Source organism: Camponotus floridanus, unplaced genomic scaffold (genome assembly GCF_003227725.1).
Source record: "Camponotus floridanus strain SB8 unplaced genomic scaffold, Cflo_v7.5 scaffold83, whole genome shotgun sequence".
Classification (NCBI taxonomy): domain Eukaryota; kingdom Metazoa; phylum Arthropoda; class Insecta; order Hymenoptera; family Formicidae; genus Camponotus; species Camponotus floridanus.
Window position 1 is genome coordinate 707,129 of NW_020229853.1, and position 22,497 is coordinate 729,625.

Below are 22,497 nucleotides of genomic sequence, written 5' to 3' on the forward strand. Positions count from 1 at the left end.
ACATACCGCTGGAACAAATAGTTGAAGATTTGTTGACAGATTTGTCGCTCGTAATCTAGCTACAATTTTAGGTGCGTTTTCGTTGCTGCTTCCTCGCTACAAGCGGTTGGTTCATGTTTGATGATATGATGTCACAAATAGTAACCGAGAATAAAAACGTTTCGAGCAGGCAATGCGCAAACACGCTAGCGGTTTGCTTCATGTGTCATGATCATGATGGATCCAAATGTGAGGTTATCTGTGTTATTTTGTATAATGGAAGTGATTGATGACAATTTATCACACATTGTGAATATTTGTCAATTACAAGCAGGGTTGTTCTTTTCTTTTTGAAGGATAGAATAACTCATTTCAAAATAGGAATAATTGCTAATGAAGAGTGGGTAACCTGTTACATTCATTCTCTTTTCGCACTTCGCGCCAAACAACCTACCACAACCGCACTATCATCGTCGAGACGAGACAGCTCCGATTAGACACAATACAATTGGACACAACTGGCTTTGATTGGCTAATCGTGCTTGATCGTGCTGGTTACCCTAGGCATCGGTCGATATGATTGGCTGTGTCTAATCGTACTATGTCTAATCGGGCAATCCCCGTCGAGACCATGGGTCTGTTCTTTTCAACTGCACTACTGCACTAGTGCAATTAGTTAGAGTGAAAGAAAGTATGTTTGTCTCTTTCTAACTTATTGCACTAGTGCAGCAGTACAGCTGAAAAGAACAGACCCCATGACAGCGCGGTAAAAGCTATCACGGCTCACGTGATTGCATCGATGACGTCACAACCAGAAACGAAAATGGTCTTGTTTGCCTCTGGTCACTCGTGGTAGCGAAACGAAAACGCACCTTTTGTAATTTAGATCGGTTCAACTACAAAGCATTATCGCTCAAACGATGCGTCAAACGCTGATACATTGCTGACAGTGCTACCATGCTGTATTAATTGTATGTACTAAAATAAAATTGTAGTAAATTTTCCAGTTGCGTTGATGACATACGAAAATAATTCAGAAATCTCGCATTTTCTAATGTCACATTTGCTAAAATAGCTTTGTAAAATCCATATTGATTATAATTTTGAAAAAGTGGTGCGACCCAGAATTTTTTTTTGAATGATGTCCTTTTTGTTTCTGATATGTTGATAATAATATAATAAAAACGATATTATTTTCGAATTGTATTTGACGTTTTCGTCGAATTATTTTACAATTTGATATTCAATTATAATATTTTCTTCTTTTGGAAGCTACCATTATTGCTTTCTACAACACAATTTTATCGCTGCAATATTTTTTCGTGTGCACAAGCTGTCGCTGTAATAGTTTAGCGACAAAAGTCGTCACGTGATCAATTTTGTCGCTCAAATGATCAGTTTCAGCGGCACGTGAAAATGCACCTTAAAGCTAAAATAACGTTGGTGCAACCGGGCCTAATCCTACTGCCATTGTAGACGACACTTAATCAATTCAGCTAAAAAGAACAAACCTGCTAGTGCCCGTCTGCGTTAGTTTCTGTTTACCTTCAGAGAGGAGAAATTGAAACATTGAAAGACATAATGATTCCTTTGCAGATCATTGCTCGAACGAGTAAAATTGGTATAGTATCAATATATATGATATTTAGTAATTTTCACAATTGTGATAAAATTGACTTTGTTGTATTATAAAATGTAATTTTCGAATAGAATATTTTTTTAAATTTTTATTAAGTTTCCAAAAGCTTTGACATTTTATGATACGCTAAAATTATACATCATATTTGTAAAAAAGATTGCGTTAAGTTATCAAGTTATACATTAAAAGATTGCTATATTGAGGTTATATTTTAATATTTTCATATTTTATAGGAATTTTGGCAGTATTATAATTAATTTCTAATGAATATATTTTTATTATAATTAACTTCTAATGAATATACATTTTATTCATGTTTTTTTGCAAGTAGATTACCTATAGACAAAATTGTATTTATTTTATTATTAAAATCATTGTTTTATTTATTTCATTAATATTATCAATAACTGTATTATGTTATTCTTATGACAGTTTGAAATAAAATGAGTTTTTTTGTAATTGTGCAATAAAATATAACATTAATGCCATACATATTTTAATCGTCAGTTTTGATTAGCTTTTAATGACGATTAGATTTCTTGGTTACAGTATGAAAAATTAACTTTGACTTATTAATGCCCAAATTTACCAATATTGTTTAGCTTTAGTTTTAGTTTAACTCACTCTGTCTTTTAAACTAAGATTACTAAGATAAAATTAAACAACATTAGTGAAATTAGGTATAAAAATTTTTTTTATATTTTATAGAAAATTAATATTTATTTTATCTATGCAAAACACTTCTATTAAAATTCTATATCATATGATACAAAGTTTAAGTAAATTTAATCTTATTAGTAATTGTTCTATACAGAATTGTGTAATTATATGATATATAACTTTTAGATGATTTTCTTGTTAAAGCAAAACAGATGATGTCAAACTTTAACAATTAAATTAATACTCATTGATAAATTATATATATATATATATATATATATATATATATAATAAACAAAAAATATTTTATTATAACATGTTCTGTTTTGTCAATTTAAAAAATTTTATTGTATATATTTATTTATTTATTTATTATTTATTTATTATTTTTATTCAGAGTTTTTGATGAATCATTTAAGACATTGAAATAATATGAATAATGTTTATGGTATATTGATATTGATATTCTGTATATTGATATTCTGTAAGCACAAAGGAATTTTTTAACATACTAAGTCCAGAGATTTTGCATCAATTTTCCTAAATAAATAAAGACAGACACATATTTAAGACACTTGCTTAAAGCCAAACATAGTGCAATCAGGCCTTAATATTACAGAAAATTTTAATTTTCTTATATAAAACTGCAAAGACTAACTAAAGTGCTGCTTCCCTTGAATTTTATGCCACTCAATTTGGTGGTTGAAATAGCTGTCAGAAGAAAGTACTCATTGAACTTACAATAGTATAAATTTCACAATAGTATAAATTTTCTAATATTATGGACCTTTTGTTCTAAAGAAAATGGGCTTTCAAAATTTCAAGTCTGCCACTTACTGCTATCAGTTGCTTAGTAGCGCATTGTTAATTTTTTTTACCCATTTTCTCTGAAATAGCAGATCCATTATCCATGCATCAAAAAATTTATACTATTATAATCAGCTTCAGTATTTCTTTCTAAATCATTTTGATCATCAAACCAAGTAATAAAAAATTGAAGAACCTACGGCCATTTGGCTGCATTATTTATTATTAATTTTAAGAATTATATACTTTTGTCTTATGTGTTTATCAGATTTATTTTCTATGAACAAATTTTTACTCTTTTTTTTATGTTGATGAACTAGCTAATATTGTTATTTTTACATATTACTTTTTATTCAATGTATAAAAGAAATTATCATACAAATTTGAGATGACACATATTGGACAGAATCTATATAAAAACTCTATATAAAATCTATATAAAAACTTTTATTATTATTAAATTGTATCTATATTATTTTATATGATATGATATGTAAATAATTTTAAAATTAATTTTGAATATTTCAGCTCCAAAATTTGGCAGGTTTACTTCATATGGTATAAACATATGTTTGAACCGAAGTAAATATTACTATGTAAATGAGCAAAAAGACAAAACCTGGACAGATATTATGGAAGCTACAACCACACATATGTTTTTTCTCGAAATTATGCGAGGAATGGGTCTTATTGTATCTCAAATATTTAGAGAACCAGCAACAATAAATTATCCATTTGAGAAAGGACCTTTGAGTCCTAGATTTAGAGGTGAACATGCATTAAGAAGGTATATTTTCTATAATAAATAAATATATTTACATCTTTTTAAATATATATCATACAATTTTTATAATATTCTGCATACATGCATATCTAATATATAGCTTTATATGAATTTTTTTTATTATTTAAGTGAGATATTTAACTTACAAACTTTCAAATCTTATAAATTATATCTTGTATAAAAAATTGACAGATGATTTTGAGAGGCTCATTATATAATATATATATTTTTTATAATATGAAACGTTTCAAAGAGTTAAAGGTTTTTTTGTTTAATGAGATATTTTTTATATTTTATGAGATATTTTTTATATTACAGTTAAAAATATATTGAATTTTGAATTAAAAAAATATATTATCATTTATTGATTCTAAACATAATAGACAACGTAATAAAGATATTGAAAAGGTAATAGGGAGAGAGGGGGGGAGAAGAGGGGAGAGCGAGCACGGGCGAGCGAACGAATGAGTGAGTGAGTAAGTGAATAAGTGAATGAGTGGGTGAGTGGGTGAGTTTACAACAAAAGTAATCCTTTTATTTTCAATTCAATATGGAACATATATATGTATATAATATATGTATATAAGTATTGCAAAAATAAAATTTAATAATGATGAAAAAATAGATATGCTTCTTATTTATGATGTACATTGAAAATGCATTAATGTTTAATGGATAACAAGTTTGAACAGCTATATAAGGTGATCTATATTAAAGTGTAATTTCTGTATTAAATTGTAATAATAATATACTCTATTGATAATAATAATATATTAAGTTAGAACGAATAATCGATAAGCCTACAACCAATAATATATTTTTTAGAATTTCAATATATTTAATAACTATGACAAAAAATATAATATATCATTTAAAAAAAACAAATTGATCTTCAAATATTTGAAACGTCTCTATTTATAAAAAAAATATATATATTTTATGTATAACAATTTTCTTGAAATCATACAACTGTTGTATGTAATAATTTTTTATATAACACATAATAAATTATTTTAATTAGATTATTAAATTATGTTAAATTATTTAGTTATACAAGTTAGATGCTTTACTCTATGTATGTGTTTTTTAAATTGATATACATATACTTTAATTTATTACTTTAATTTATACTTTGCATATTAAAATTATCTTATTTTATTTTAATATTTTCATTCAAATAATGATATTGAAAAGAAAATATAATAAATAATTCAACATTCTAAAAAATATAAAATATATATGTCGAATTATTTGTTACTTTCTTTTCACATGTTAGATATAATTTCTTTTTAAGAATTAAAGAAGAAAAGTAACGGCATCTTCTTAATGATAGATTCAACACGAAAATCTTAATACACAAATGTCGAGTACTATAGTATATTAATTAATTCGTTCCTTGGCCCCTCTTACGGAACAAGGGAAATGTAAAACTATGACACCATCAGTCAGTAGCGGATAATTAACGCTGATTAATCGACTTAATTATCGATCGCCGCAAAAAAACACTATTTTTAAATAAAATACTAGGTTTTCTATATATTAATATCACTTTAATGTTATTTCTTATATATATTCTTACTTCTAGCGAACTTCTTTGTGGTGATCGTAATTAAGTCGATAAATCGATATTAATTAGCCGTTGTCGACTGATGATGCTATGATTATAATTTTATCATTCTTCTTATTGCGCCAAGGAGCCAACGAACGAATTAATGAAGAGTAGTATACTTTTTAAGTGAAAAGCGATTATATTTTTCGAATAATAGAGTTGAGATTTCGCGTGCTCAAACATGATGAAATGGTAAATAAAAGAAATACTCTTATGAAACTTCCTGATTTAATTACTTTCTACTGGAACAATTACACAATTTGTATTTCATTGCAAATATTTTAAAATATTCCAAAATACAAGATGAATAAATGGCAAATCTAATTCTATTATAATTTATTTAGCTCGTACAACATAGCAAAATAAATATCTTCATATCAATATATTTTATATCTTCAATATTGATTGATCTTTGACAGCTGAAATTGAAACATGCCGCAAATTTTTACTTGAATCATTTTTATGATGTCGTTAATTCTTGTAGCTATTCGTAAAAAGAAGTACTAATTTAATGTATGGAGAAGCAGAAAATATATAATGACAATACTATTGTAAATTTCTACAATAATTATAATATGATAAAAAGGGCATCTTATTCATAGGAGCATTTCTTTCATTTGTCATTTCACCTAAGCGTGTGAAATCTTAGTTTATTATTCATGTGTGAAATATATTCGCTTTCTATTACTTTATGCTTCTTATGGTTTTGCTTCATTACAAAGAAATATTTTAAATGAAATTTTTTAATTTTTCCTTTATTGTGAATATAAAACTAATAAAATCTATAAATTGATGTAATATTATTTTTATAATAGAATTATCCAAACTAGCTATATTTCTTTATTTTATTTAGATATCCCTCTGGAGAAGAAAGATGTATTGCTTGTAAGTTATGTGAAGCAATATGCCCTGCACAAGCTATTACCATTGAAGCAGAAGAAAGAGCAGATGGATCTCGACGTACTACAAGATATGATATTGATATGTCTAAATGTATTTATTGTGGATTTTGTCAAGAAGCTTGTCCGGTAGATGCTATTGTAGAGGTATCAAAGTACTTTTGTTAATAAAATAGAGAAGACGTAAAATAATATAAAACGAAAGAATTTTATAATTATTTTAAAATCATATTATTAAGAAATCATTTTGCAGGGTCCAAATTTTGAATTTTCAAGTGAAACTCATGAAGAAATGCTGTATAACAAAGAAAAACTTTTAAATAATGGAGATAAATGGGAATCTGAAATTGCTAGTAATATCCATGCTGATCATTTATATCGTTAATAGTTGTGTTATAATGTAGTAACAATTAATAATGTAAGTAAACATAAATGTAAAATAAATTAAATAACAAGGAGAATTTTATTTAAATAGAAATATGTAGAAATATATTATTATATGATAAAAATATATACAATATATATTATTTAAATATAATAATAAAAATGTAACAAATAATTACACTTCTGTGTTTAAATATTTTTTATTAGACATGCGAATTCGCAGGCATCGCCACAGCCTCTTACATTTATATTTCGACGATTTATTAGAGCATTTTGTCTTTCTTGATGTGATTATAAATTCCGTTTTTACCCAGTAAGTAAAATGTTAGCAGTCTGCAGCAGCATACGAGCAGATTCAAACAGAATATTGCGACAGATTGGCATCAACTGCGTCTGCATTAAGCTTGGGTTCTGCTAGCAGAATCTGTCACCATAAACCGACAGCAGATTGACAGCAGAAATCGAGCAGGATCTGCACGTGCAATTTGATGTTAGATTGTCAGCAGAAATCGAGCAGAATCTGCACATGCATTTGCGATGGCAAATTGACAGCAGAAACTTCACAAGATTTACTTTTATTAATGTTATATAAATGCAACAAAATTGATTATTACAGGTGCTAAATAACAATATTATCGGCAAGTTAATTAGAATTTTATTACAAAATGACATACATGTAATATGTTATATCGTAGTTATATCTCATATAGCGAAGGACTAATTCAATTTAATTAAATTAATAATAAAGTAAATGATAAAATGTAACTTGTAAAATTTGAGATGTAATTTATTTAGAATTAAATTCTTGCTTTATGCCTCAAATAGGCAGTACATGAATAATTTTCCATTTATCATATTGATTCCAATTAGTTTAATATTCTAACTCTCATTTGCTTGTATCAGATATCAGAAATTAAAGTGATAGAAATTAAAATGATAATTACTATATTTTTAGTCTTATTCATATTCGCGATTTTATATATATTTCTGAGAAATTAGATTACGAGAAAGTACAGCTCGTAACGGTAAGTGAAGGAACTATCGAATCATGCAAACTCTGTTCCGTTTCTGCCATCAATCTGCTATCACAGATTGTGTGCGCAAATCCTGCTCGATTTCTGCCGACAATCTGTTGTCAAATTGCGTCGCACAGATCCTGTTCAATTTCTGCCATCAATCTGCTATGATAATTTTAAACAAATCCTGTTCAGTTTCTGCTATCAAATTATATCAGAAGGTTTTGTAACATTTCTGCTGACATTTTGTTATCATTATTTGATATAACAAATTTTTTATACAATCTGCAATCTTACTGTCGACAAAAATTTGTAGCAGAAATTGACAAAATCTGTTTGAACAGACTTTGCTGACTGGGTAGCTTTATATGAATTTTTTTATTATTTAGGTGAGATATTTAACTTACAAACTTGCAAACCTTATAAATTATATTTTGTATAAAAAATTATCATATACAAAAATTGACAGATGATTTTGAGAAGCTCATTATATAATATATATATATTTTTTTATAATATGAAACGTTTCAAAGAGTTAAAGGTTTTTTTGTTTAATGAGATATATTTTTTATATATTTTATGAGATATATTTTTTATATTACAGTTAAAAATATATTGAATTTTGAATAAAAAAAATATATTATCATTTATTGATTCTAAACATAATAGATAACATAATAAAGATATTGAAAAAGTAATTAGGAGAGAGGGGAGAGCGAACGAGTGAGTTTGAACATTCTATATTATACATTGATAAAACTGATCATTAGTTGTTATTATTTTGAAATGTCACTTATTATATTCAAAATAACTTACTCTTTATATTCTCTTTATATATGTGTCATTTAGAAAACTCGTTGCATCGTAATAGCGGAAAGATGATTTATTTGTAGGAATACCTGCAGCACTATTCCTTTTTTCAATGCTTTGTATTTTCTTAAAATTCCTAGCACCTATCCGCAGTTTTGTTGTCTAATAATAATAAATAAATGACATCGTACAAATAAATAGAGTAATTGAATTTTAACTACTATAAGTATGCTGAGTTAGATTATAATGTTAATTTAATAATAGAAAGAGTCATACATTTCTAACTAACATTCCATGTACAATATGCATATTGTATATGGAATGTTAGAAATGTATGACTCTTTCTATTATTAAATTAACATTATAATCTAACATAACTCAGCACACATATCATAATTACAATACTTACAGACGACATTACATTCCCCTTTTTTAATCAAAATATACAAAACGTTAACTTTATCATAACATTCTCTCTTAAGTGACAGTTAGATATTTGAATTTACACACACGCCGAAGTCTGTTCCGAAAAATAATTACCATGGGAAACCCAGTTTTAAAAAACGGAACGGAATAATGCCGATTGGTTAGCTCCCCACCTTTCCGATTATTCCGACGTCTATGAGACGGCACCCTAACAGATTCTTTATAACAATGAAAAAACAACAATTATATGAATTTCCAGTTTTAATCGAAGAGATTAATAAAATAATATTGTTTTTAAATAAAAATGATATGAAGAAAGCAAGCCAAGCTAATATTAATATATTATTTTATCTCGATTTATTATTTTATTTATATTTATTTATATTTGTACTTATTATTATTAATATTTATTTATGTTTATATCTATTACTTATTTTTATTTATATTTATTATTTATTTTTTTATTTTATTTGTATTTATTATTTTATTCTATTTTTATCTTTTTTTTTACTATTTGACCATTTTCAAATCTCATCTCTCATAAGACTCATAAGAACTCATTTGAGTGCAGTTTGATTTTAGTTTCTGTAAAAGTAACAAAAATTACTACAATCATTAAAAATGGACCCGACGTGCCAGATTCCATATGAATTGCGAATCATTGTGATTTTCTTTAGTTAAATAAACTTACAAAGCAAAATATATCGATTTTCTTATATATTTTCTTTATATTGTATACTTTTATAGAGTGTTTCCAAACTTATGGAGGGTACTGTATATATATCAAGAGACACGGTATATATATATTTAAATAATTAAATGTAAATACAACATATAAATAGTTAAATTTCTATTCATATTCATAATTGTTATCACAATATTCATCTTCAGATGTCGCATGAGATTCAAGTATCTGTCCAAGTGATATTTCCGTAGATTCAGGTTCTTCTTCGTCAAAATAGTCATCATTATCATAGACTGTAACAGAAATAGAGAATTAATAAAATTTATTAATATTTAACACTATTATTTATTAGTACTTAATAAATATTAATCATAGACTAAAAATGAAAAGATTATACAACCATTTTCGGTCATATTCGCTGTAACTGCATCTACCGAATTAATTTCTTTTTTCGTGAATTCTTCATCTTCTTTTTTTAATGTTTTATATTCTTTTTTTGATGGCTCAGTATTCGGTTTAATAGAACGATATTTTTTCGGTAGAGGAGCGTCTGCAGTCTTCAGTGTAGAATTGATCGTTACTCTAATAGATATATAATAATTATTATGTATTTGTCAAGCGATTAAAATTGATTTATCCAAAACTATGAAATAATATATACTAACGGATTATTAATAGTTACGTTGTCTAACTCTAACATGTTTTTTGTAAGTAATTCTTGATTGTTTTGTTGATTACTTTGTTGGTGATTATTTATGCTTTTTAACACTTCATAATTAATTTTGGATGATATTTTTTTTTCTTGCAGCATTTTCTCAATTGCTTCACCTAATGAGAAGAAGAATATAAAAAACCTCAATATATGTATAATAAATATATCAATAAATAAAAACAAAAAGTAAACTTACTAGCGGTATTCGCAGGCATTTTGTTCTTCCTGGAAACTGTCTTTCTTTTTTTCTTTTCATTTTTACCTTCTTCCTTCTCTTTCAAACGCTTTTCTTCTTTTTCCTTTTGCTGAACAAGATAGTCAGCGTTTACTTTGTTCCAAAGAGCAGATTTAGATTGCGATTCTTTTTCCGAAAGAATGTAGCTATCTAATTCTTCATCATCAATGTCACTTAAGTAAATTTCCTTAGAAGACTAACAAAAAAATTTCCTAATTATTATTATAAATGTCCAGTACATAATATTATAGATTAATTAATTAAAAAAAAAAAAATAAAGACAAGTTTTATATTTTATATTTAAAATATAAAAGAACAAAAACAAAGTACTTATAAAGCGAGGCTACAGTTGACTTTTCACCGATTTTAATCTTCTTGTTGTAGTGAATCTGAATATAGTTAGGCCCTGTAAGAGTTTTTCACCTCCATTGCGCTTTTTTAAAGTAATATTTAAAATTTTAATGATCGGCAATATATGTTGTAAAACATAATGAAAGACAGATTTTCAACTAGTGCTGTATGCTTGTATGCTATAGTGAATGAGTGCAAGATTAGTAACAGAGAACCCGGGAGCGAAATCTATGGTTTCGAGCAATTTCTTTTGTTATTTTTTTAAATAATTTTATATGTAATATATAATTATTTTCAGGGAAAGTTACTTTTTAAAAGTAACTCGTTACCGTTACTCGTTACCGAGTAAAAAAAGTAACTCGTTACCATTATTAGTTACTTAATTTTAAAAGTAACTAGTTACCGTTACCGTTACTTTAAAAGTAACGATTCATTACTTTTAATATTAAAACAAGATAGAATTAAATAAAAAATTTACTTGAGTAATATTTTTTATTAAAATATTAATATAAAAGCAACAAATTCTTTATTTTAAATTTACAAAACTGTAAAAAATTTAAAGAGATATGGATTTTAAAGCACTTAACATGTAACTTCACATGTAAATAAAAACATTTTAATTTCCATTAAATTTATAAATACAGCTAAATTTGCATTCTTTTGTGCTCTCGTCCGATATTACGTCAAACTTAAAAGCTGGCCGATCACATCCATTCCTCAGAAGAATGAAATAACTGTAATTGACCAATTATGTCATTAATCGCTCCAGAAGTGTCTGTGAAGCTGGCACGACAATCTACGAATTTCAAAAAAATACTAAGAGTTCTGATAGTACTTTTCATAATTCTACAGTTCCTGATAAAAATTAAAAAGAGTAAAAAATGTTAAAAAATCGAAATCGAAAAAATGTGGTGTTAACTTCAATAAATTTCGTCCGAAATATTATCGAATTTTATATGAATATCGGTCGATTACTTAAAATTGAATATGATAGAAATAAGATGTCATAAGTATTTTTGAAATATGAAAAGTAACGGTAAAAGTAACTGCTAAATTCGTTATCGTTATCGTTACTAAAAAAATGTAACTACGTTATCGTTACAATTAAAAAAAATGTAACGCCGTTATCAAAAAAGTCCATTACCAAAAAAAAGTAACTATAACGGTAACAGCGTTACAAGTAACGCGTTCCTTCTCAACCTTAATTATTTTATATATTATATATACATATAATATATAAATTATTTATTATATAATATTTAGCATATATTTGTGTCATTTATATAACAATAAAATAATTTATTTATTATAAATAACTTATTTATTACATATTTATATTTTACTATTTATATTATATTTATATTATTATTTATATTATATTTATATTATTTATATTATATTATTTATATAATTATATTATATTATTTATATAATAAAAAATTATAGAAAAGGTGTGAATATTTAAAAATAAAAGTAAAAATATTTCTCTATAAAAATTTCATTTATATTTCATTGTCATTTTTATGCAGACAAATATATTAGAAGATATATACGCGTATTTAAATATATGCCAAAATATTTATTTTTACATATAAGTAATTTATATTACACATATATCAAACAATTATACATATATTACATATAAAATAATTTAAAAAAATAAAAAAAAGAAATTGCTCGAAATTACGAATTTTGATCCCAGGTTCCCTCTATTACCCATATAGCACAAAAGCTTGCAACAACATTGCTGCAATGTTACAACATTGCACATTGCAGTGTAATGCTACAGAAATATTGCAGAGACATTATTTTGTAACATTACTTTGGCAATGTTGCAGCAACATTTTAACATAGCGAAAATGTATAACATGTGTTTCTTTACTTGTCGCTACGTGGCGACACCAAACTTAACTAATTCATATTTGAATTTTCATTTAAAATGGATATAAGCTCTATAAAAGATTAATAATTAAAAGTAATTATATTACTTTTAATTTTAATATTAATAATTAAAAATAATTATATTTCTTGTCTTGTATTAATTTAATTTCTGATAACTTGATTTATTTAATATTCTGAATGACTTGATTTATTTAATATTCTGAATCCTAACAAGGAATCTAGATTATTAAACAAATGATTTGTTTAATAATCTGGATCCCTCGTTGAGATTCAGAATATTAAACAGATTTTCTTTAATTTAAATGGATAAATGGGAAATAGTTCATTTGTTGCACGTATTAAAATATTCTGGTGTCGAGGATATGTAAAATAATTGTATGTATATTGAAATAAATATTTAATAAGAAACATTTAATAAAAAAGACACTAATAGATGATTTTTTAAAAGCGTGAAACTTTTTTTAAAGTTAAATGTTTTTTTCCTATCTTTTTTAAACACTTTTTATATTTTCAAAGTTTATTTATTAAATTTAAAACAGTCTGCATTTGTAGCAAAACGCGTTTTATAATATATTCAATATATAGATTCACACAAAAAAGGAAATCAAAATCGGTGAAGTCAATCTCTCCTTATTAGATTATACATATAAATCTAAGAATAATATATAATAAAATACTCGTACTTTATAAAATTGTAGTTTATAATTAGGATTTTGTAATTTTTGAATTCAAAACACAGAGATTAAAAAAAATATTTACCTCTTCCTTAGTATTATCTTTTTCTTTCGATTCATTTGGACAATTGTTCGCAAACATCATCGATGCTATATCCGGACCTATATGATTCATAAAATTACAAATTAGAATGATAAAATATAATGATATTAAATAATTTTATATAGATAGGTACCTAATCTTCTAACAATTGAACTATTACTCTCATCTCTAATACTGTCTCGATAGTTTTCATCAGGATCATCGATATGATTCTCAACATATTGTTGGATTATGTTCAAATGACTCTCTTGAATAAATCTATCTGCGTCTTCATTCTCTATAGAAGATACTGTAAAAGATGTTTATAAGATATATATATATATATATATATATATATATATATATATATATATATATACAAGGTGTTTCAGAACGACCGTATCAGCAGTTTTTTGAGAAAACAAACGCATTTTCATGAAAAATGTTTCATACAAAAGTTGTAGGGCTCTAAGCGTATTATATAATAATATTAGTATGACCTTGAATAGCACCGTCAAGATCACATAAAAATCACTTTAAATTTTTTTAATGGGACCCCCTATTTTTCATTACATATTCTTATTGCTTATCTCGAGAATTTTCCAAAACATTATAATTAAGTTATTCATTAGGTACTTTCCAAAACATTATAATTAAGTTATTCATTAGGTACTTTCCGAGTTATGAAGCTTAAAATAATTTCTTAATTTTACACAAACCATAAAATATCTAGTAAAATATTCATTTTTCAATTATCTTATCTTAATATTTTTATGTATAAAATAATAAGAGGAATTAATTGGTGTAAAGAAAACACATAATTGTTTCTAAAAAAAAATATGTAATTTACTTATGGTTTTATTTTGTTGCAAGATACCAGAAACACCTTGTATATGTAAATAGCAAGTATTTATTTTCATATAGCCTAAAAAAATTTTTGAGTGATATATTTGATCAAAATCATGATTAAATTATAGGCGATTTTTGACGATAGTTTGGTACATGTACCAAGGTACCAAGATTGTTTTTGGTAGATGCGGAGCTTATTCTGGTATCTAACATCTTGTACCCTGCTGTATTTATGGTATAGCGTGATATCAACCAGCTAGATACCAAAATGACTCGCTTCTATCACAAACTACCAAACGCACAAAAATGTTCTGATAGAATTTGATATACTTTGATTGATATACCACAGTGATGCCAAAAATTGCCTTTTGTGAATCATGATTCTAAAAATTTTTAAAGTTTCAAATTTTTAGTCATCATTTGACGATTAGACAATTTAACAAATATTTCTGTTTGTATTTCATTACAACTAAATTCCAATGCAAAAAGTTTTAAAGCATGGTAGTAATTCGTCTTTTCAAGTATATATTAAATATTGTTATTTATATAGAAAATAAGAAATTTTTATTAAAAGAAATATTTATTATTTAAATTAAATTGAATAAATTATATATTGTAGTAAAATTAAATATTAATAACTAAATTAATAAATAATTATCAGAAAATTGATAAAGATCTAAATTTATTTAATTTATTATTTGATCATATAATCTTCTAAAGATTTTTAAAAAGGAACTGAAATATTCGATTTTTAATTTTATGCAGAATTTTTTTATATAATATATTCGTTTTGTGCCTGAACAAATTAAACTCTAGTTCTTATTTGCCGTTTTATTATTTTTCTTTTAAATATTTATTTTATATATTTATAATTGTTATATACAATTATATCTAAATAAGAAAAAATTAATTCTCTGATATTTATAAAATAATATATGACATTATAATTACCATTCTTTCGTTTTCTTCCTTTCCCTATTCTATAATCTTCCAATTGTCTATCAATTTCCGCTTGCAGTTCGCTTATTTCCACGTCTATGTTTTCTAACTAAAAAAAAATACTTTTAGAGTAGTAAATTTTTATATAAGCCCAGTAAGCAAAATGTTAGCAGTCTGTCAGCAGCATGCAAGCAGATTCAAACAGAATATTGCGGCAGATTGGCATCAACTGCGTCCACATTAAGCTTAGGTTCTGCTAGCAGAATCTGTCAGCATAAACCGACAGCAGATTGACAGCAGAAATCGAGCAGGATCTGCGCGTGCAACCTGATGGCAAATGGACAGCAGAAACTTCACACGATTTGCGCTTTTATTAATGTTATATAAATGCGACAAAATTGATTATTACAGGTGCTAAATAACAATATTATCGGCAAGTTAATTAGAATTTTCTTAGAAAATGACATATATGTAATATGTTATATCATAGTTATATCTCATATAGCGAAGGACTAATTTCAATTCAATTTAATTAAATTAATAACAAAGTAAATGTAACTTGTAAAACTTGAGATGTAATTTATTTAGAATTAAATTCTTGCTTTATGCCTCAAATAGGCAGTGCATGAATAATTTTCCATATATCATATTGATTCCAATCAGTTTAATATTCTGACTCTCATTTGCTTGTATCAGATATCAGAAATTAAAGTGAAAAATTAAAATGATAATTATTATATTTTTAGTCTTTTATTCATATTCGCGACTTTATATATATTTCTGACAGAAATTCAATTACGAGAAAGTACAGCTCACGTAGCGGTAAGTGAAGGAACTATCATGCAAACCCTGTTCCATTTCTGCCATCAATCTGCCACTAAGTTATGCCGGCAGAATCTGTTCGATTTTTGCTGCCAATCTGGTAACTGATTATGTTAACAAGTTTTGTTATATTTCTGTTGACATTCTGCCGACATCACATGATATATCAGAACCTGCATCGATTCTGTAATCTTTCTGTCGACAACAATTTGTAACAGATTCCCTGACAAGATCTGCTTTAGCAGACTTGGCTATTAGGGAGTTTAAAACCTAAATTAACTTAAATTTAATTTTGAACTTTTACAAGTGAGAATATTTTCTTTTCAAGTAAGAAAGTAAGAAATATAATTTAAAGAAAATCATATACCCCTTGTAAACGTTCTCTATCCTTTTTACGTGCTGCTTTAAATGCTGGAGGATCTTCTTCTTCTAAATCCACTGTTTCAAATTCATCTAAGGTCAAAGCACTAGATGGTGTGTCGCCAAATTCCATTAATCTACATATAAGAAAAAATTCTTATTAACATATATCTTATTATGATATAAATAACATATAAATATATATTTTACCTCTTGCGTAAGGTGGATTCATGTACTTTAACAATTTTTATAATATCAGCAGGTGATCTGTTAAATTCGTGCAATCGCGCAGCAATCAGTAAAGCTATGGAATAAAAATATATAAATAAATATATAAATAAATATATAATTAAATATATAAATATATAAATAAATAAATATATAATGTGTGTGTGTGTGTGTGTGTACATATAAATACATATGTAATCGCGTATGCAAGCATAAAGAGTGCACAAAATTCAGAATGGCAAAATATTTTGAAGAAAATATTTTTATTTATAAAGTATAAAGATTTTAGGTATTAAATAATATATTTAAAAGTTTGTTAAGTCCTGAATTAATTTTCAAAAGTCATTAAAAAAATTTTAAATAATAATTTCTATTTTTTTAATTCTTATAGTGATTGCTAAGATATCGGCAGATTGATCGAACAGAAATCAATATCTTTCGGAGACAATTTTCAAAAATTCATTGCAATAGTAATCGAAAACAGACTCTTAATATAAGTCATTGGATCTTATATATCTATAAAGTCATTGGATTTATCTCTTTAAAACTTATCAAATGATATTTTTTTTTTTCAAAAGTCTCTAAAAAATTTATTTCCTCTACTTTGTTCTCTCTACTTCACAAAATGAGTTTCGTAGTTGGTTGCTAATTGTACTGTTTTTACTTTTCCGTTTAAGAGATTACATTTTACATAATATAATTGAAGATTAAATCAAACATATTTATACGGGGCATTCCAATACTCCCAATTGAACTTTTAATAATATATTTCTGAGTAAAAACTGAGTCGAAAATTCTAATACAAAAATATTGAGGCTACAATAGTTTTTGAGTTATATATAAGCGATCAAAGTCAATGATATCGTGTGATATCTTATTGATTTTTTCGGATGATATTGATTTTTATTATGTAGCTGATTTCATTTTTTAAAATTTATTTTATAATGATAATAGATAAATTTCTACAAATATTTCTTTGATTAAAAAAATGTATCTCATTTTCCAAATAAATTAAAACATTAGATTTTATAAAGGAAAGCTCAAAATAGATGAGAGATGGAGAAATATATTTTGAAAGAAATGAAATGTCTATATAAAAAAGATAGAAATTTAAAAGATTATTAAAAGATTAAGAGAAGAAGATTTCGAAGTAGTAGAGAGGCTGAGCGAAAGAGATGTAGAGAATCAAAAACAGGCTCAACAGAATAAAATTCAGAATTCTAGATATAAGATATAGAAAGTTATACACTATAGGAATATCAGAATATTTAAGAAAACAATGTCAGAAAGATTTTCAAAAGATCATAGCGAGATTTAGAAACAAGTTTGTGGAAACAAAGACTCCGGAATAAATTTTGGCGTGAACAGGAGAAGAAATTGTGTAGGATATGTAAGAAGAAAGTAAAAACATTAGAGCATTTAGCAACAAATCGTATAGAATATGAGGAATAATAAAAGAATGAATCAAATTAGGAAAAAGAAGAGAAGGAATGAATTGGATATGAGGAATAATAAAAGAATGAATCATTTTAGGAAAAAGGAGAGAAGGAATGAATTGGATGAAGAAAATTTTAAAGTTAAGAAAGGAGAATAAGACCAAAGAAATTATCAAAGACAATCTAGAAGTAATTGAAATTGTTCTAGGATAAGAAACAACATTGTATAAGTTAAGCATATTTTTATGTAAAATATTATAAAATCTAGAATGTATATTTTATGTAAAATCTCTTTCAATGCCGAAAGGCAAGAAGTAAATAAATCTATCTATCATTAGATTTTATAATTCTGTTTAAATGTAATAATTGAACAATTATTTAAATTTTTATTTAAAAAAATGAAACATTTTCTGTATATTATTTATAATTTTTTAATACTAATTAATCATCATAATGTACATAATAAACATGCACGAAACGACAAAATAACATCAGCTATAATAGAAATCAATACAATCTGACATGAAAAAATCAATAACAGATGAATAACAGATAAATAACAGATCAGTACAGGTTACAAAAACCATTCAATATTTATATAGTAGATAGGACACATATTAAAAAAAACTTTAGTAAACGTAGATCGAAAACTCAAAAGTTTCTGAGATATAAACATTTTTATGTATTTGCAGTAAATAAAATGCAAAATTCGGATTCCAAGTAAAGACAGGAATGTATGTAAAGGAGGAGATCAAATGTGTCTATATGTTCATTTGGCCAACAAGCGGTAGAATTCATCTGTGGCAAAAGTACTGACGCATATATCCTGTATAGAGAACATTTACACATTTTTCAGCCGAACATTTATTAACAAACAATTATTAAAAAATAATATTTGTGAACTAAAACAATATGTGAAGCACAAATGGCTGGATCAGGATTCGAATTCAAGTCTTTCGTTTTAAGGGCAATTGCTCTAAACCACTGAGCTATCTAGATCTCACACCTAATGCCGCTATTTAATAATTACTATTTAATAATTATACAGAGTGGCCCCGAACGTTCTAGCCAGACTTTGAGATCTTATAGGAAATTTAATTCTGAACAAAAAATTGCCTATAAACATGGGTCGAAAAAAATGCTTCCTTAAGAAGTTATCGCTCAAAAATCTCTGATGAAAGACGAGTAAAAGGTGAAAAGAAAATGAAATAAAAAGAAAATAAAACTAAATAAATTTCTTCTAAAAAACGATAAAAATAAAAAAATAAAAATCTTTTTCTTTTATGAAAATAAAATAATTTTTTTTAACTAATATTTTAGTAATAGCACGTAATAGTAGAAAATGAATAAAGACGTTTTTCAAGATAAAGAAAGGGATATGTATGTGAGGGAAGAAATCAGGCATATGTTTACGAAGGTTTTTTTACTTAGTGTGTCCTATTTAGTATATAAATACTGATTTTTTTTAAACATCTTATATATGTTATACATGTAGTATTATGTATGTACATATTTTAAAAAATTATTGCGAAAAAAACTTTGAATCAATATATCTTATTTCAATATATCTTATTTCAATTCATACAATTTAGTAAAATTATTTTGTAAAATCATCTCGAGACTAATTATAAAAAATAGAAAGAATAAATTGCTATTTGAAATTTTTTTTTATAATCATAATCTTTGAAAAACTAACTTAAGATCAAATTATTAATAATGATATCATTAATAATATAACTATTATTAATGATATCATTATTAAATTAAATTATATAATATTTTGCTCATTTTTTGTATTTAAAATTATTTCAATATATCTTTTGTCTCCAAAATATTTTAGCGTCAATTTGATTTTTTCTATCCAATTTTAAAAGCATTTACAACATTTTAAAAAACATTGTTATCAAAATAAAAGAAAACATTATTATCAAAATAATATATCTAAAAAAAAATTTGTTTCAACCTGCACCACATAGACCGGATGGTCTACGACCAATATGAATACTATCCTTATTCATTCTTTGAAGTATTCTGGTGGCTGTCCGAGCTACGGCTTTAGTTTCCTTTCCAAATTCAAGTTTCCGCGCAAACTTTTCGATGTATAAACAAGGATCTAAAAAAAAACAGATAAAAGATATTTATCAATTTGTATTCTTTTTTTTTGGTAAAACTACATATTAGCGACGATCTCACCAATTTCGATGATCTTGACATATATTATCAAAAACATGTACCTGAGTAATTCAAAAGATTTTAGCCGTCGCCCGTTATTTATAACAAAGTTATAAATAATTAAAGATAGTGATTAATCAAAATCGAAATCACTCATCGAAATTGATGAGATCGCTAATATGCAGTTTTATCTTTTTTTTATTTTACATCACAAAAAGTTCAAATCTATTTCTTTAGTTCAAATTTTGAGTTATAGTATTTTTACCCCCAAATGGATAAAAAAATCGATTTTTTTAATTTTTATATTTTCTTATAGTATGATATCTTAAGCATATTTTCCTAAAGTTTCAAGCCGAAATTTAAAAAAAAAAATAAAAAAGTTACAACGTTTTAAAGAGATAGATAATCAGTTTCACGGTTGGCGAGAGAACATTACCTGGCAAGCGTCATATTTCTTTTTCTTTTTGTTAAATGTTAAAAAACATTAGTAATGTGTTAATGTCAAAAGAGAAAAGAATAAATATTGGATACAGAATATTGAACTTTACTTCACGATGATATTTGAGTGTGTGCAGTGTTTGCTGGTATCTAGATAAAATTAACTAGATAATTATCTAGATAAAGAAATGGATCATCTTTATCTTTAACTAGATGAAGAAATGCAAAGTATCTTTATCTTTATCTTAGATAAAAAATATATGTCATCTTATCTAAAAATTGACTAAAATGACGTTTTCATTATGCAAAAGAGTTTTCCAGGCTTCTAAAAATCTATCTAAAATATGTAAAATATATTTTTTATTTGGAAAATAATATTACAAATATACTTTATCTTGTACTTGTTTTACTTAAATGTGTGCAATGCATTAATGTATATTTTATAAAAATGATATATGTATTGTTACACATTGATTATTACATAGCTCCACACAAAAAAATGAAAAAATTATCCACTAACACACCACCCTTACGTAAACGACCACACTGAATCCAAATCCGAGGTCTAATTTGCTCATGTCAGGTTTTTCTCCTAACCTCAAAAAATAGGCAAAAAACGGTAAAACTCAACAATATCAACCCGACAACCTAATCAAATCTCATAACTCTATATCCCTATAACCCCATAACCTAAAAACTCATAATCCCAAAACCCCATAATTCCAAAACTCCAAAACCCTATAATCCCAAAACGCAGTAAGCAAGAGACTTACACGCGTTTAAACCCCAAAACTCAGAAAGTTCGATATGGGTTCCAACCCTATAACCCATTAAAAAATGGCGCACTTCTGTCCAGTGCATCCCTACCGGCGGGGTGCGGGAGAAGGGGCGAAGGCTCCGCCTTGCACTCCCTCGCGTGTGTATGGCCACAGCGAAGAAGTGTCGATTAAGTGTACTTCTTGATTGTGTAGACTGTCAATATTTAATTCCGAGCGTGACCGTTTCGAACGTGGCCATTACGAACGAATGGCCATTACGACCGTTTCGAACGTGGCCATTTCGAACGTGGTCAAATTATATCCACTCGATGATAAATAAGATAGTTTTCACAGTTCATTTTTTTTTTTGATACGTGAGAGGCAAGGGGACTCACGTGAGTCAAACACCCCAAACAGTGAGAGGCAAGGAGACTCACGTGAATCAAGCACCCCAAAGGGAACAGAAGCCTGTTACGTCGTTATTCCTGGGTATGGCTGATGTAGATAATTGCAATAAAGGAAACTTCGACCTTACTGGGTTTTGGGGTTATGGGGTTATTAAGTTTATGGGTTATAGGGTTGGAACGCATATCTGGATCGAACTTTCTGAGTTTTGGGGTTTAAACGCGTGTAAGTCTCTTCCTTACTGCGTTTTGGGGTTATAAGATTATGGGGTTATGGAGTTTTGGAATTATGGGGTTTTGGGATTATGAGTTTTAAGGTTATGGGGATATAGAGTTATGAGGTTTGATTAGGTTGTCGGGTTGATATTGTTGAATTTTTCCGTTTTTTGCCTATTTTTTGAGGTTAGGAGAAAAACCTGACGTGATGGAGCAAATTG

The 22,497-nt window shown here is 26.4% G+C and overlaps 2 protein-coding genes across 2 annotated transcripts in view; one reads left to right on the top strand and one right to left on the bottom strand.

Annotated features, from left to right (window-relative positions):
* Positions 1-1,410: 1,410 nt before the first annotated feature.
* On the top strand, positions 1,411-6,836 carry LOC112639693 (NADH-ubiquinone oxidoreductase subunit 8-like). The gene is made up of 4 exons (XM_025414536.1): positions 1,411-1,600; positions 3,614-3,872; positions 6,332-6,524; positions 6,631-6,836. Exons 1-4 carry the CDS (start codon positions 1,561-1,563, stop codon positions 6,760-6,762), a joined length of 624 nt encoding a protein of 207 aa, XP_025270321.1. The 5' UTR covers positions 1,411-1,560; the 3' UTR covers positions 6,763-6,836.
* Positions 6,837-9,772: 2,936 nt separating this feature from the next.
* LOC105250138 (transcription factor IIIB 90 kDa subunit) overlaps positions 9,773-22,497 on the bottom strand; it is a 63,085-nt gene continuing 50,360 nt past the window's right edge. Inside the window, exons 6-15 of the mRNA XM_025414579.1 lie at positions 20,252-20,401; positions 16,835-16,928; positions 16,632-16,761; positions 15,455-15,551; positions 13,809-13,964; positions 13,658-13,734; positions 10,607-10,841; positions 10,364-10,526; positions 10,099-10,280; positions 9,773-9,991 (exon numbers count right to left, since the gene is read on the bottom strand). Coding sequence (XP_025270364.1) covers positions 9,864-9,991; positions 10,099-10,280; positions 10,364-10,526; positions 10,607-10,841; positions 13,658-13,734; positions 13,809-13,964; positions 15,455-15,551; positions 16,632-16,761; positions 16,835-16,928; positions 20,252-20,401 — 1,412 coding nt within the window. The 3' untranslated portion in view covers positions 9,773-9,863. The remainder of the gene's footprint in view (positions 9,992-10,098; positions 10,281-10,363; positions 10,527-10,606; positions 10,842-13,657; positions 13,735-13,808; positions 13,965-15,454; positions 15,552-16,631; positions 16,762-16,834; positions 16,929-20,251; positions 20,402-22,497) is intronic.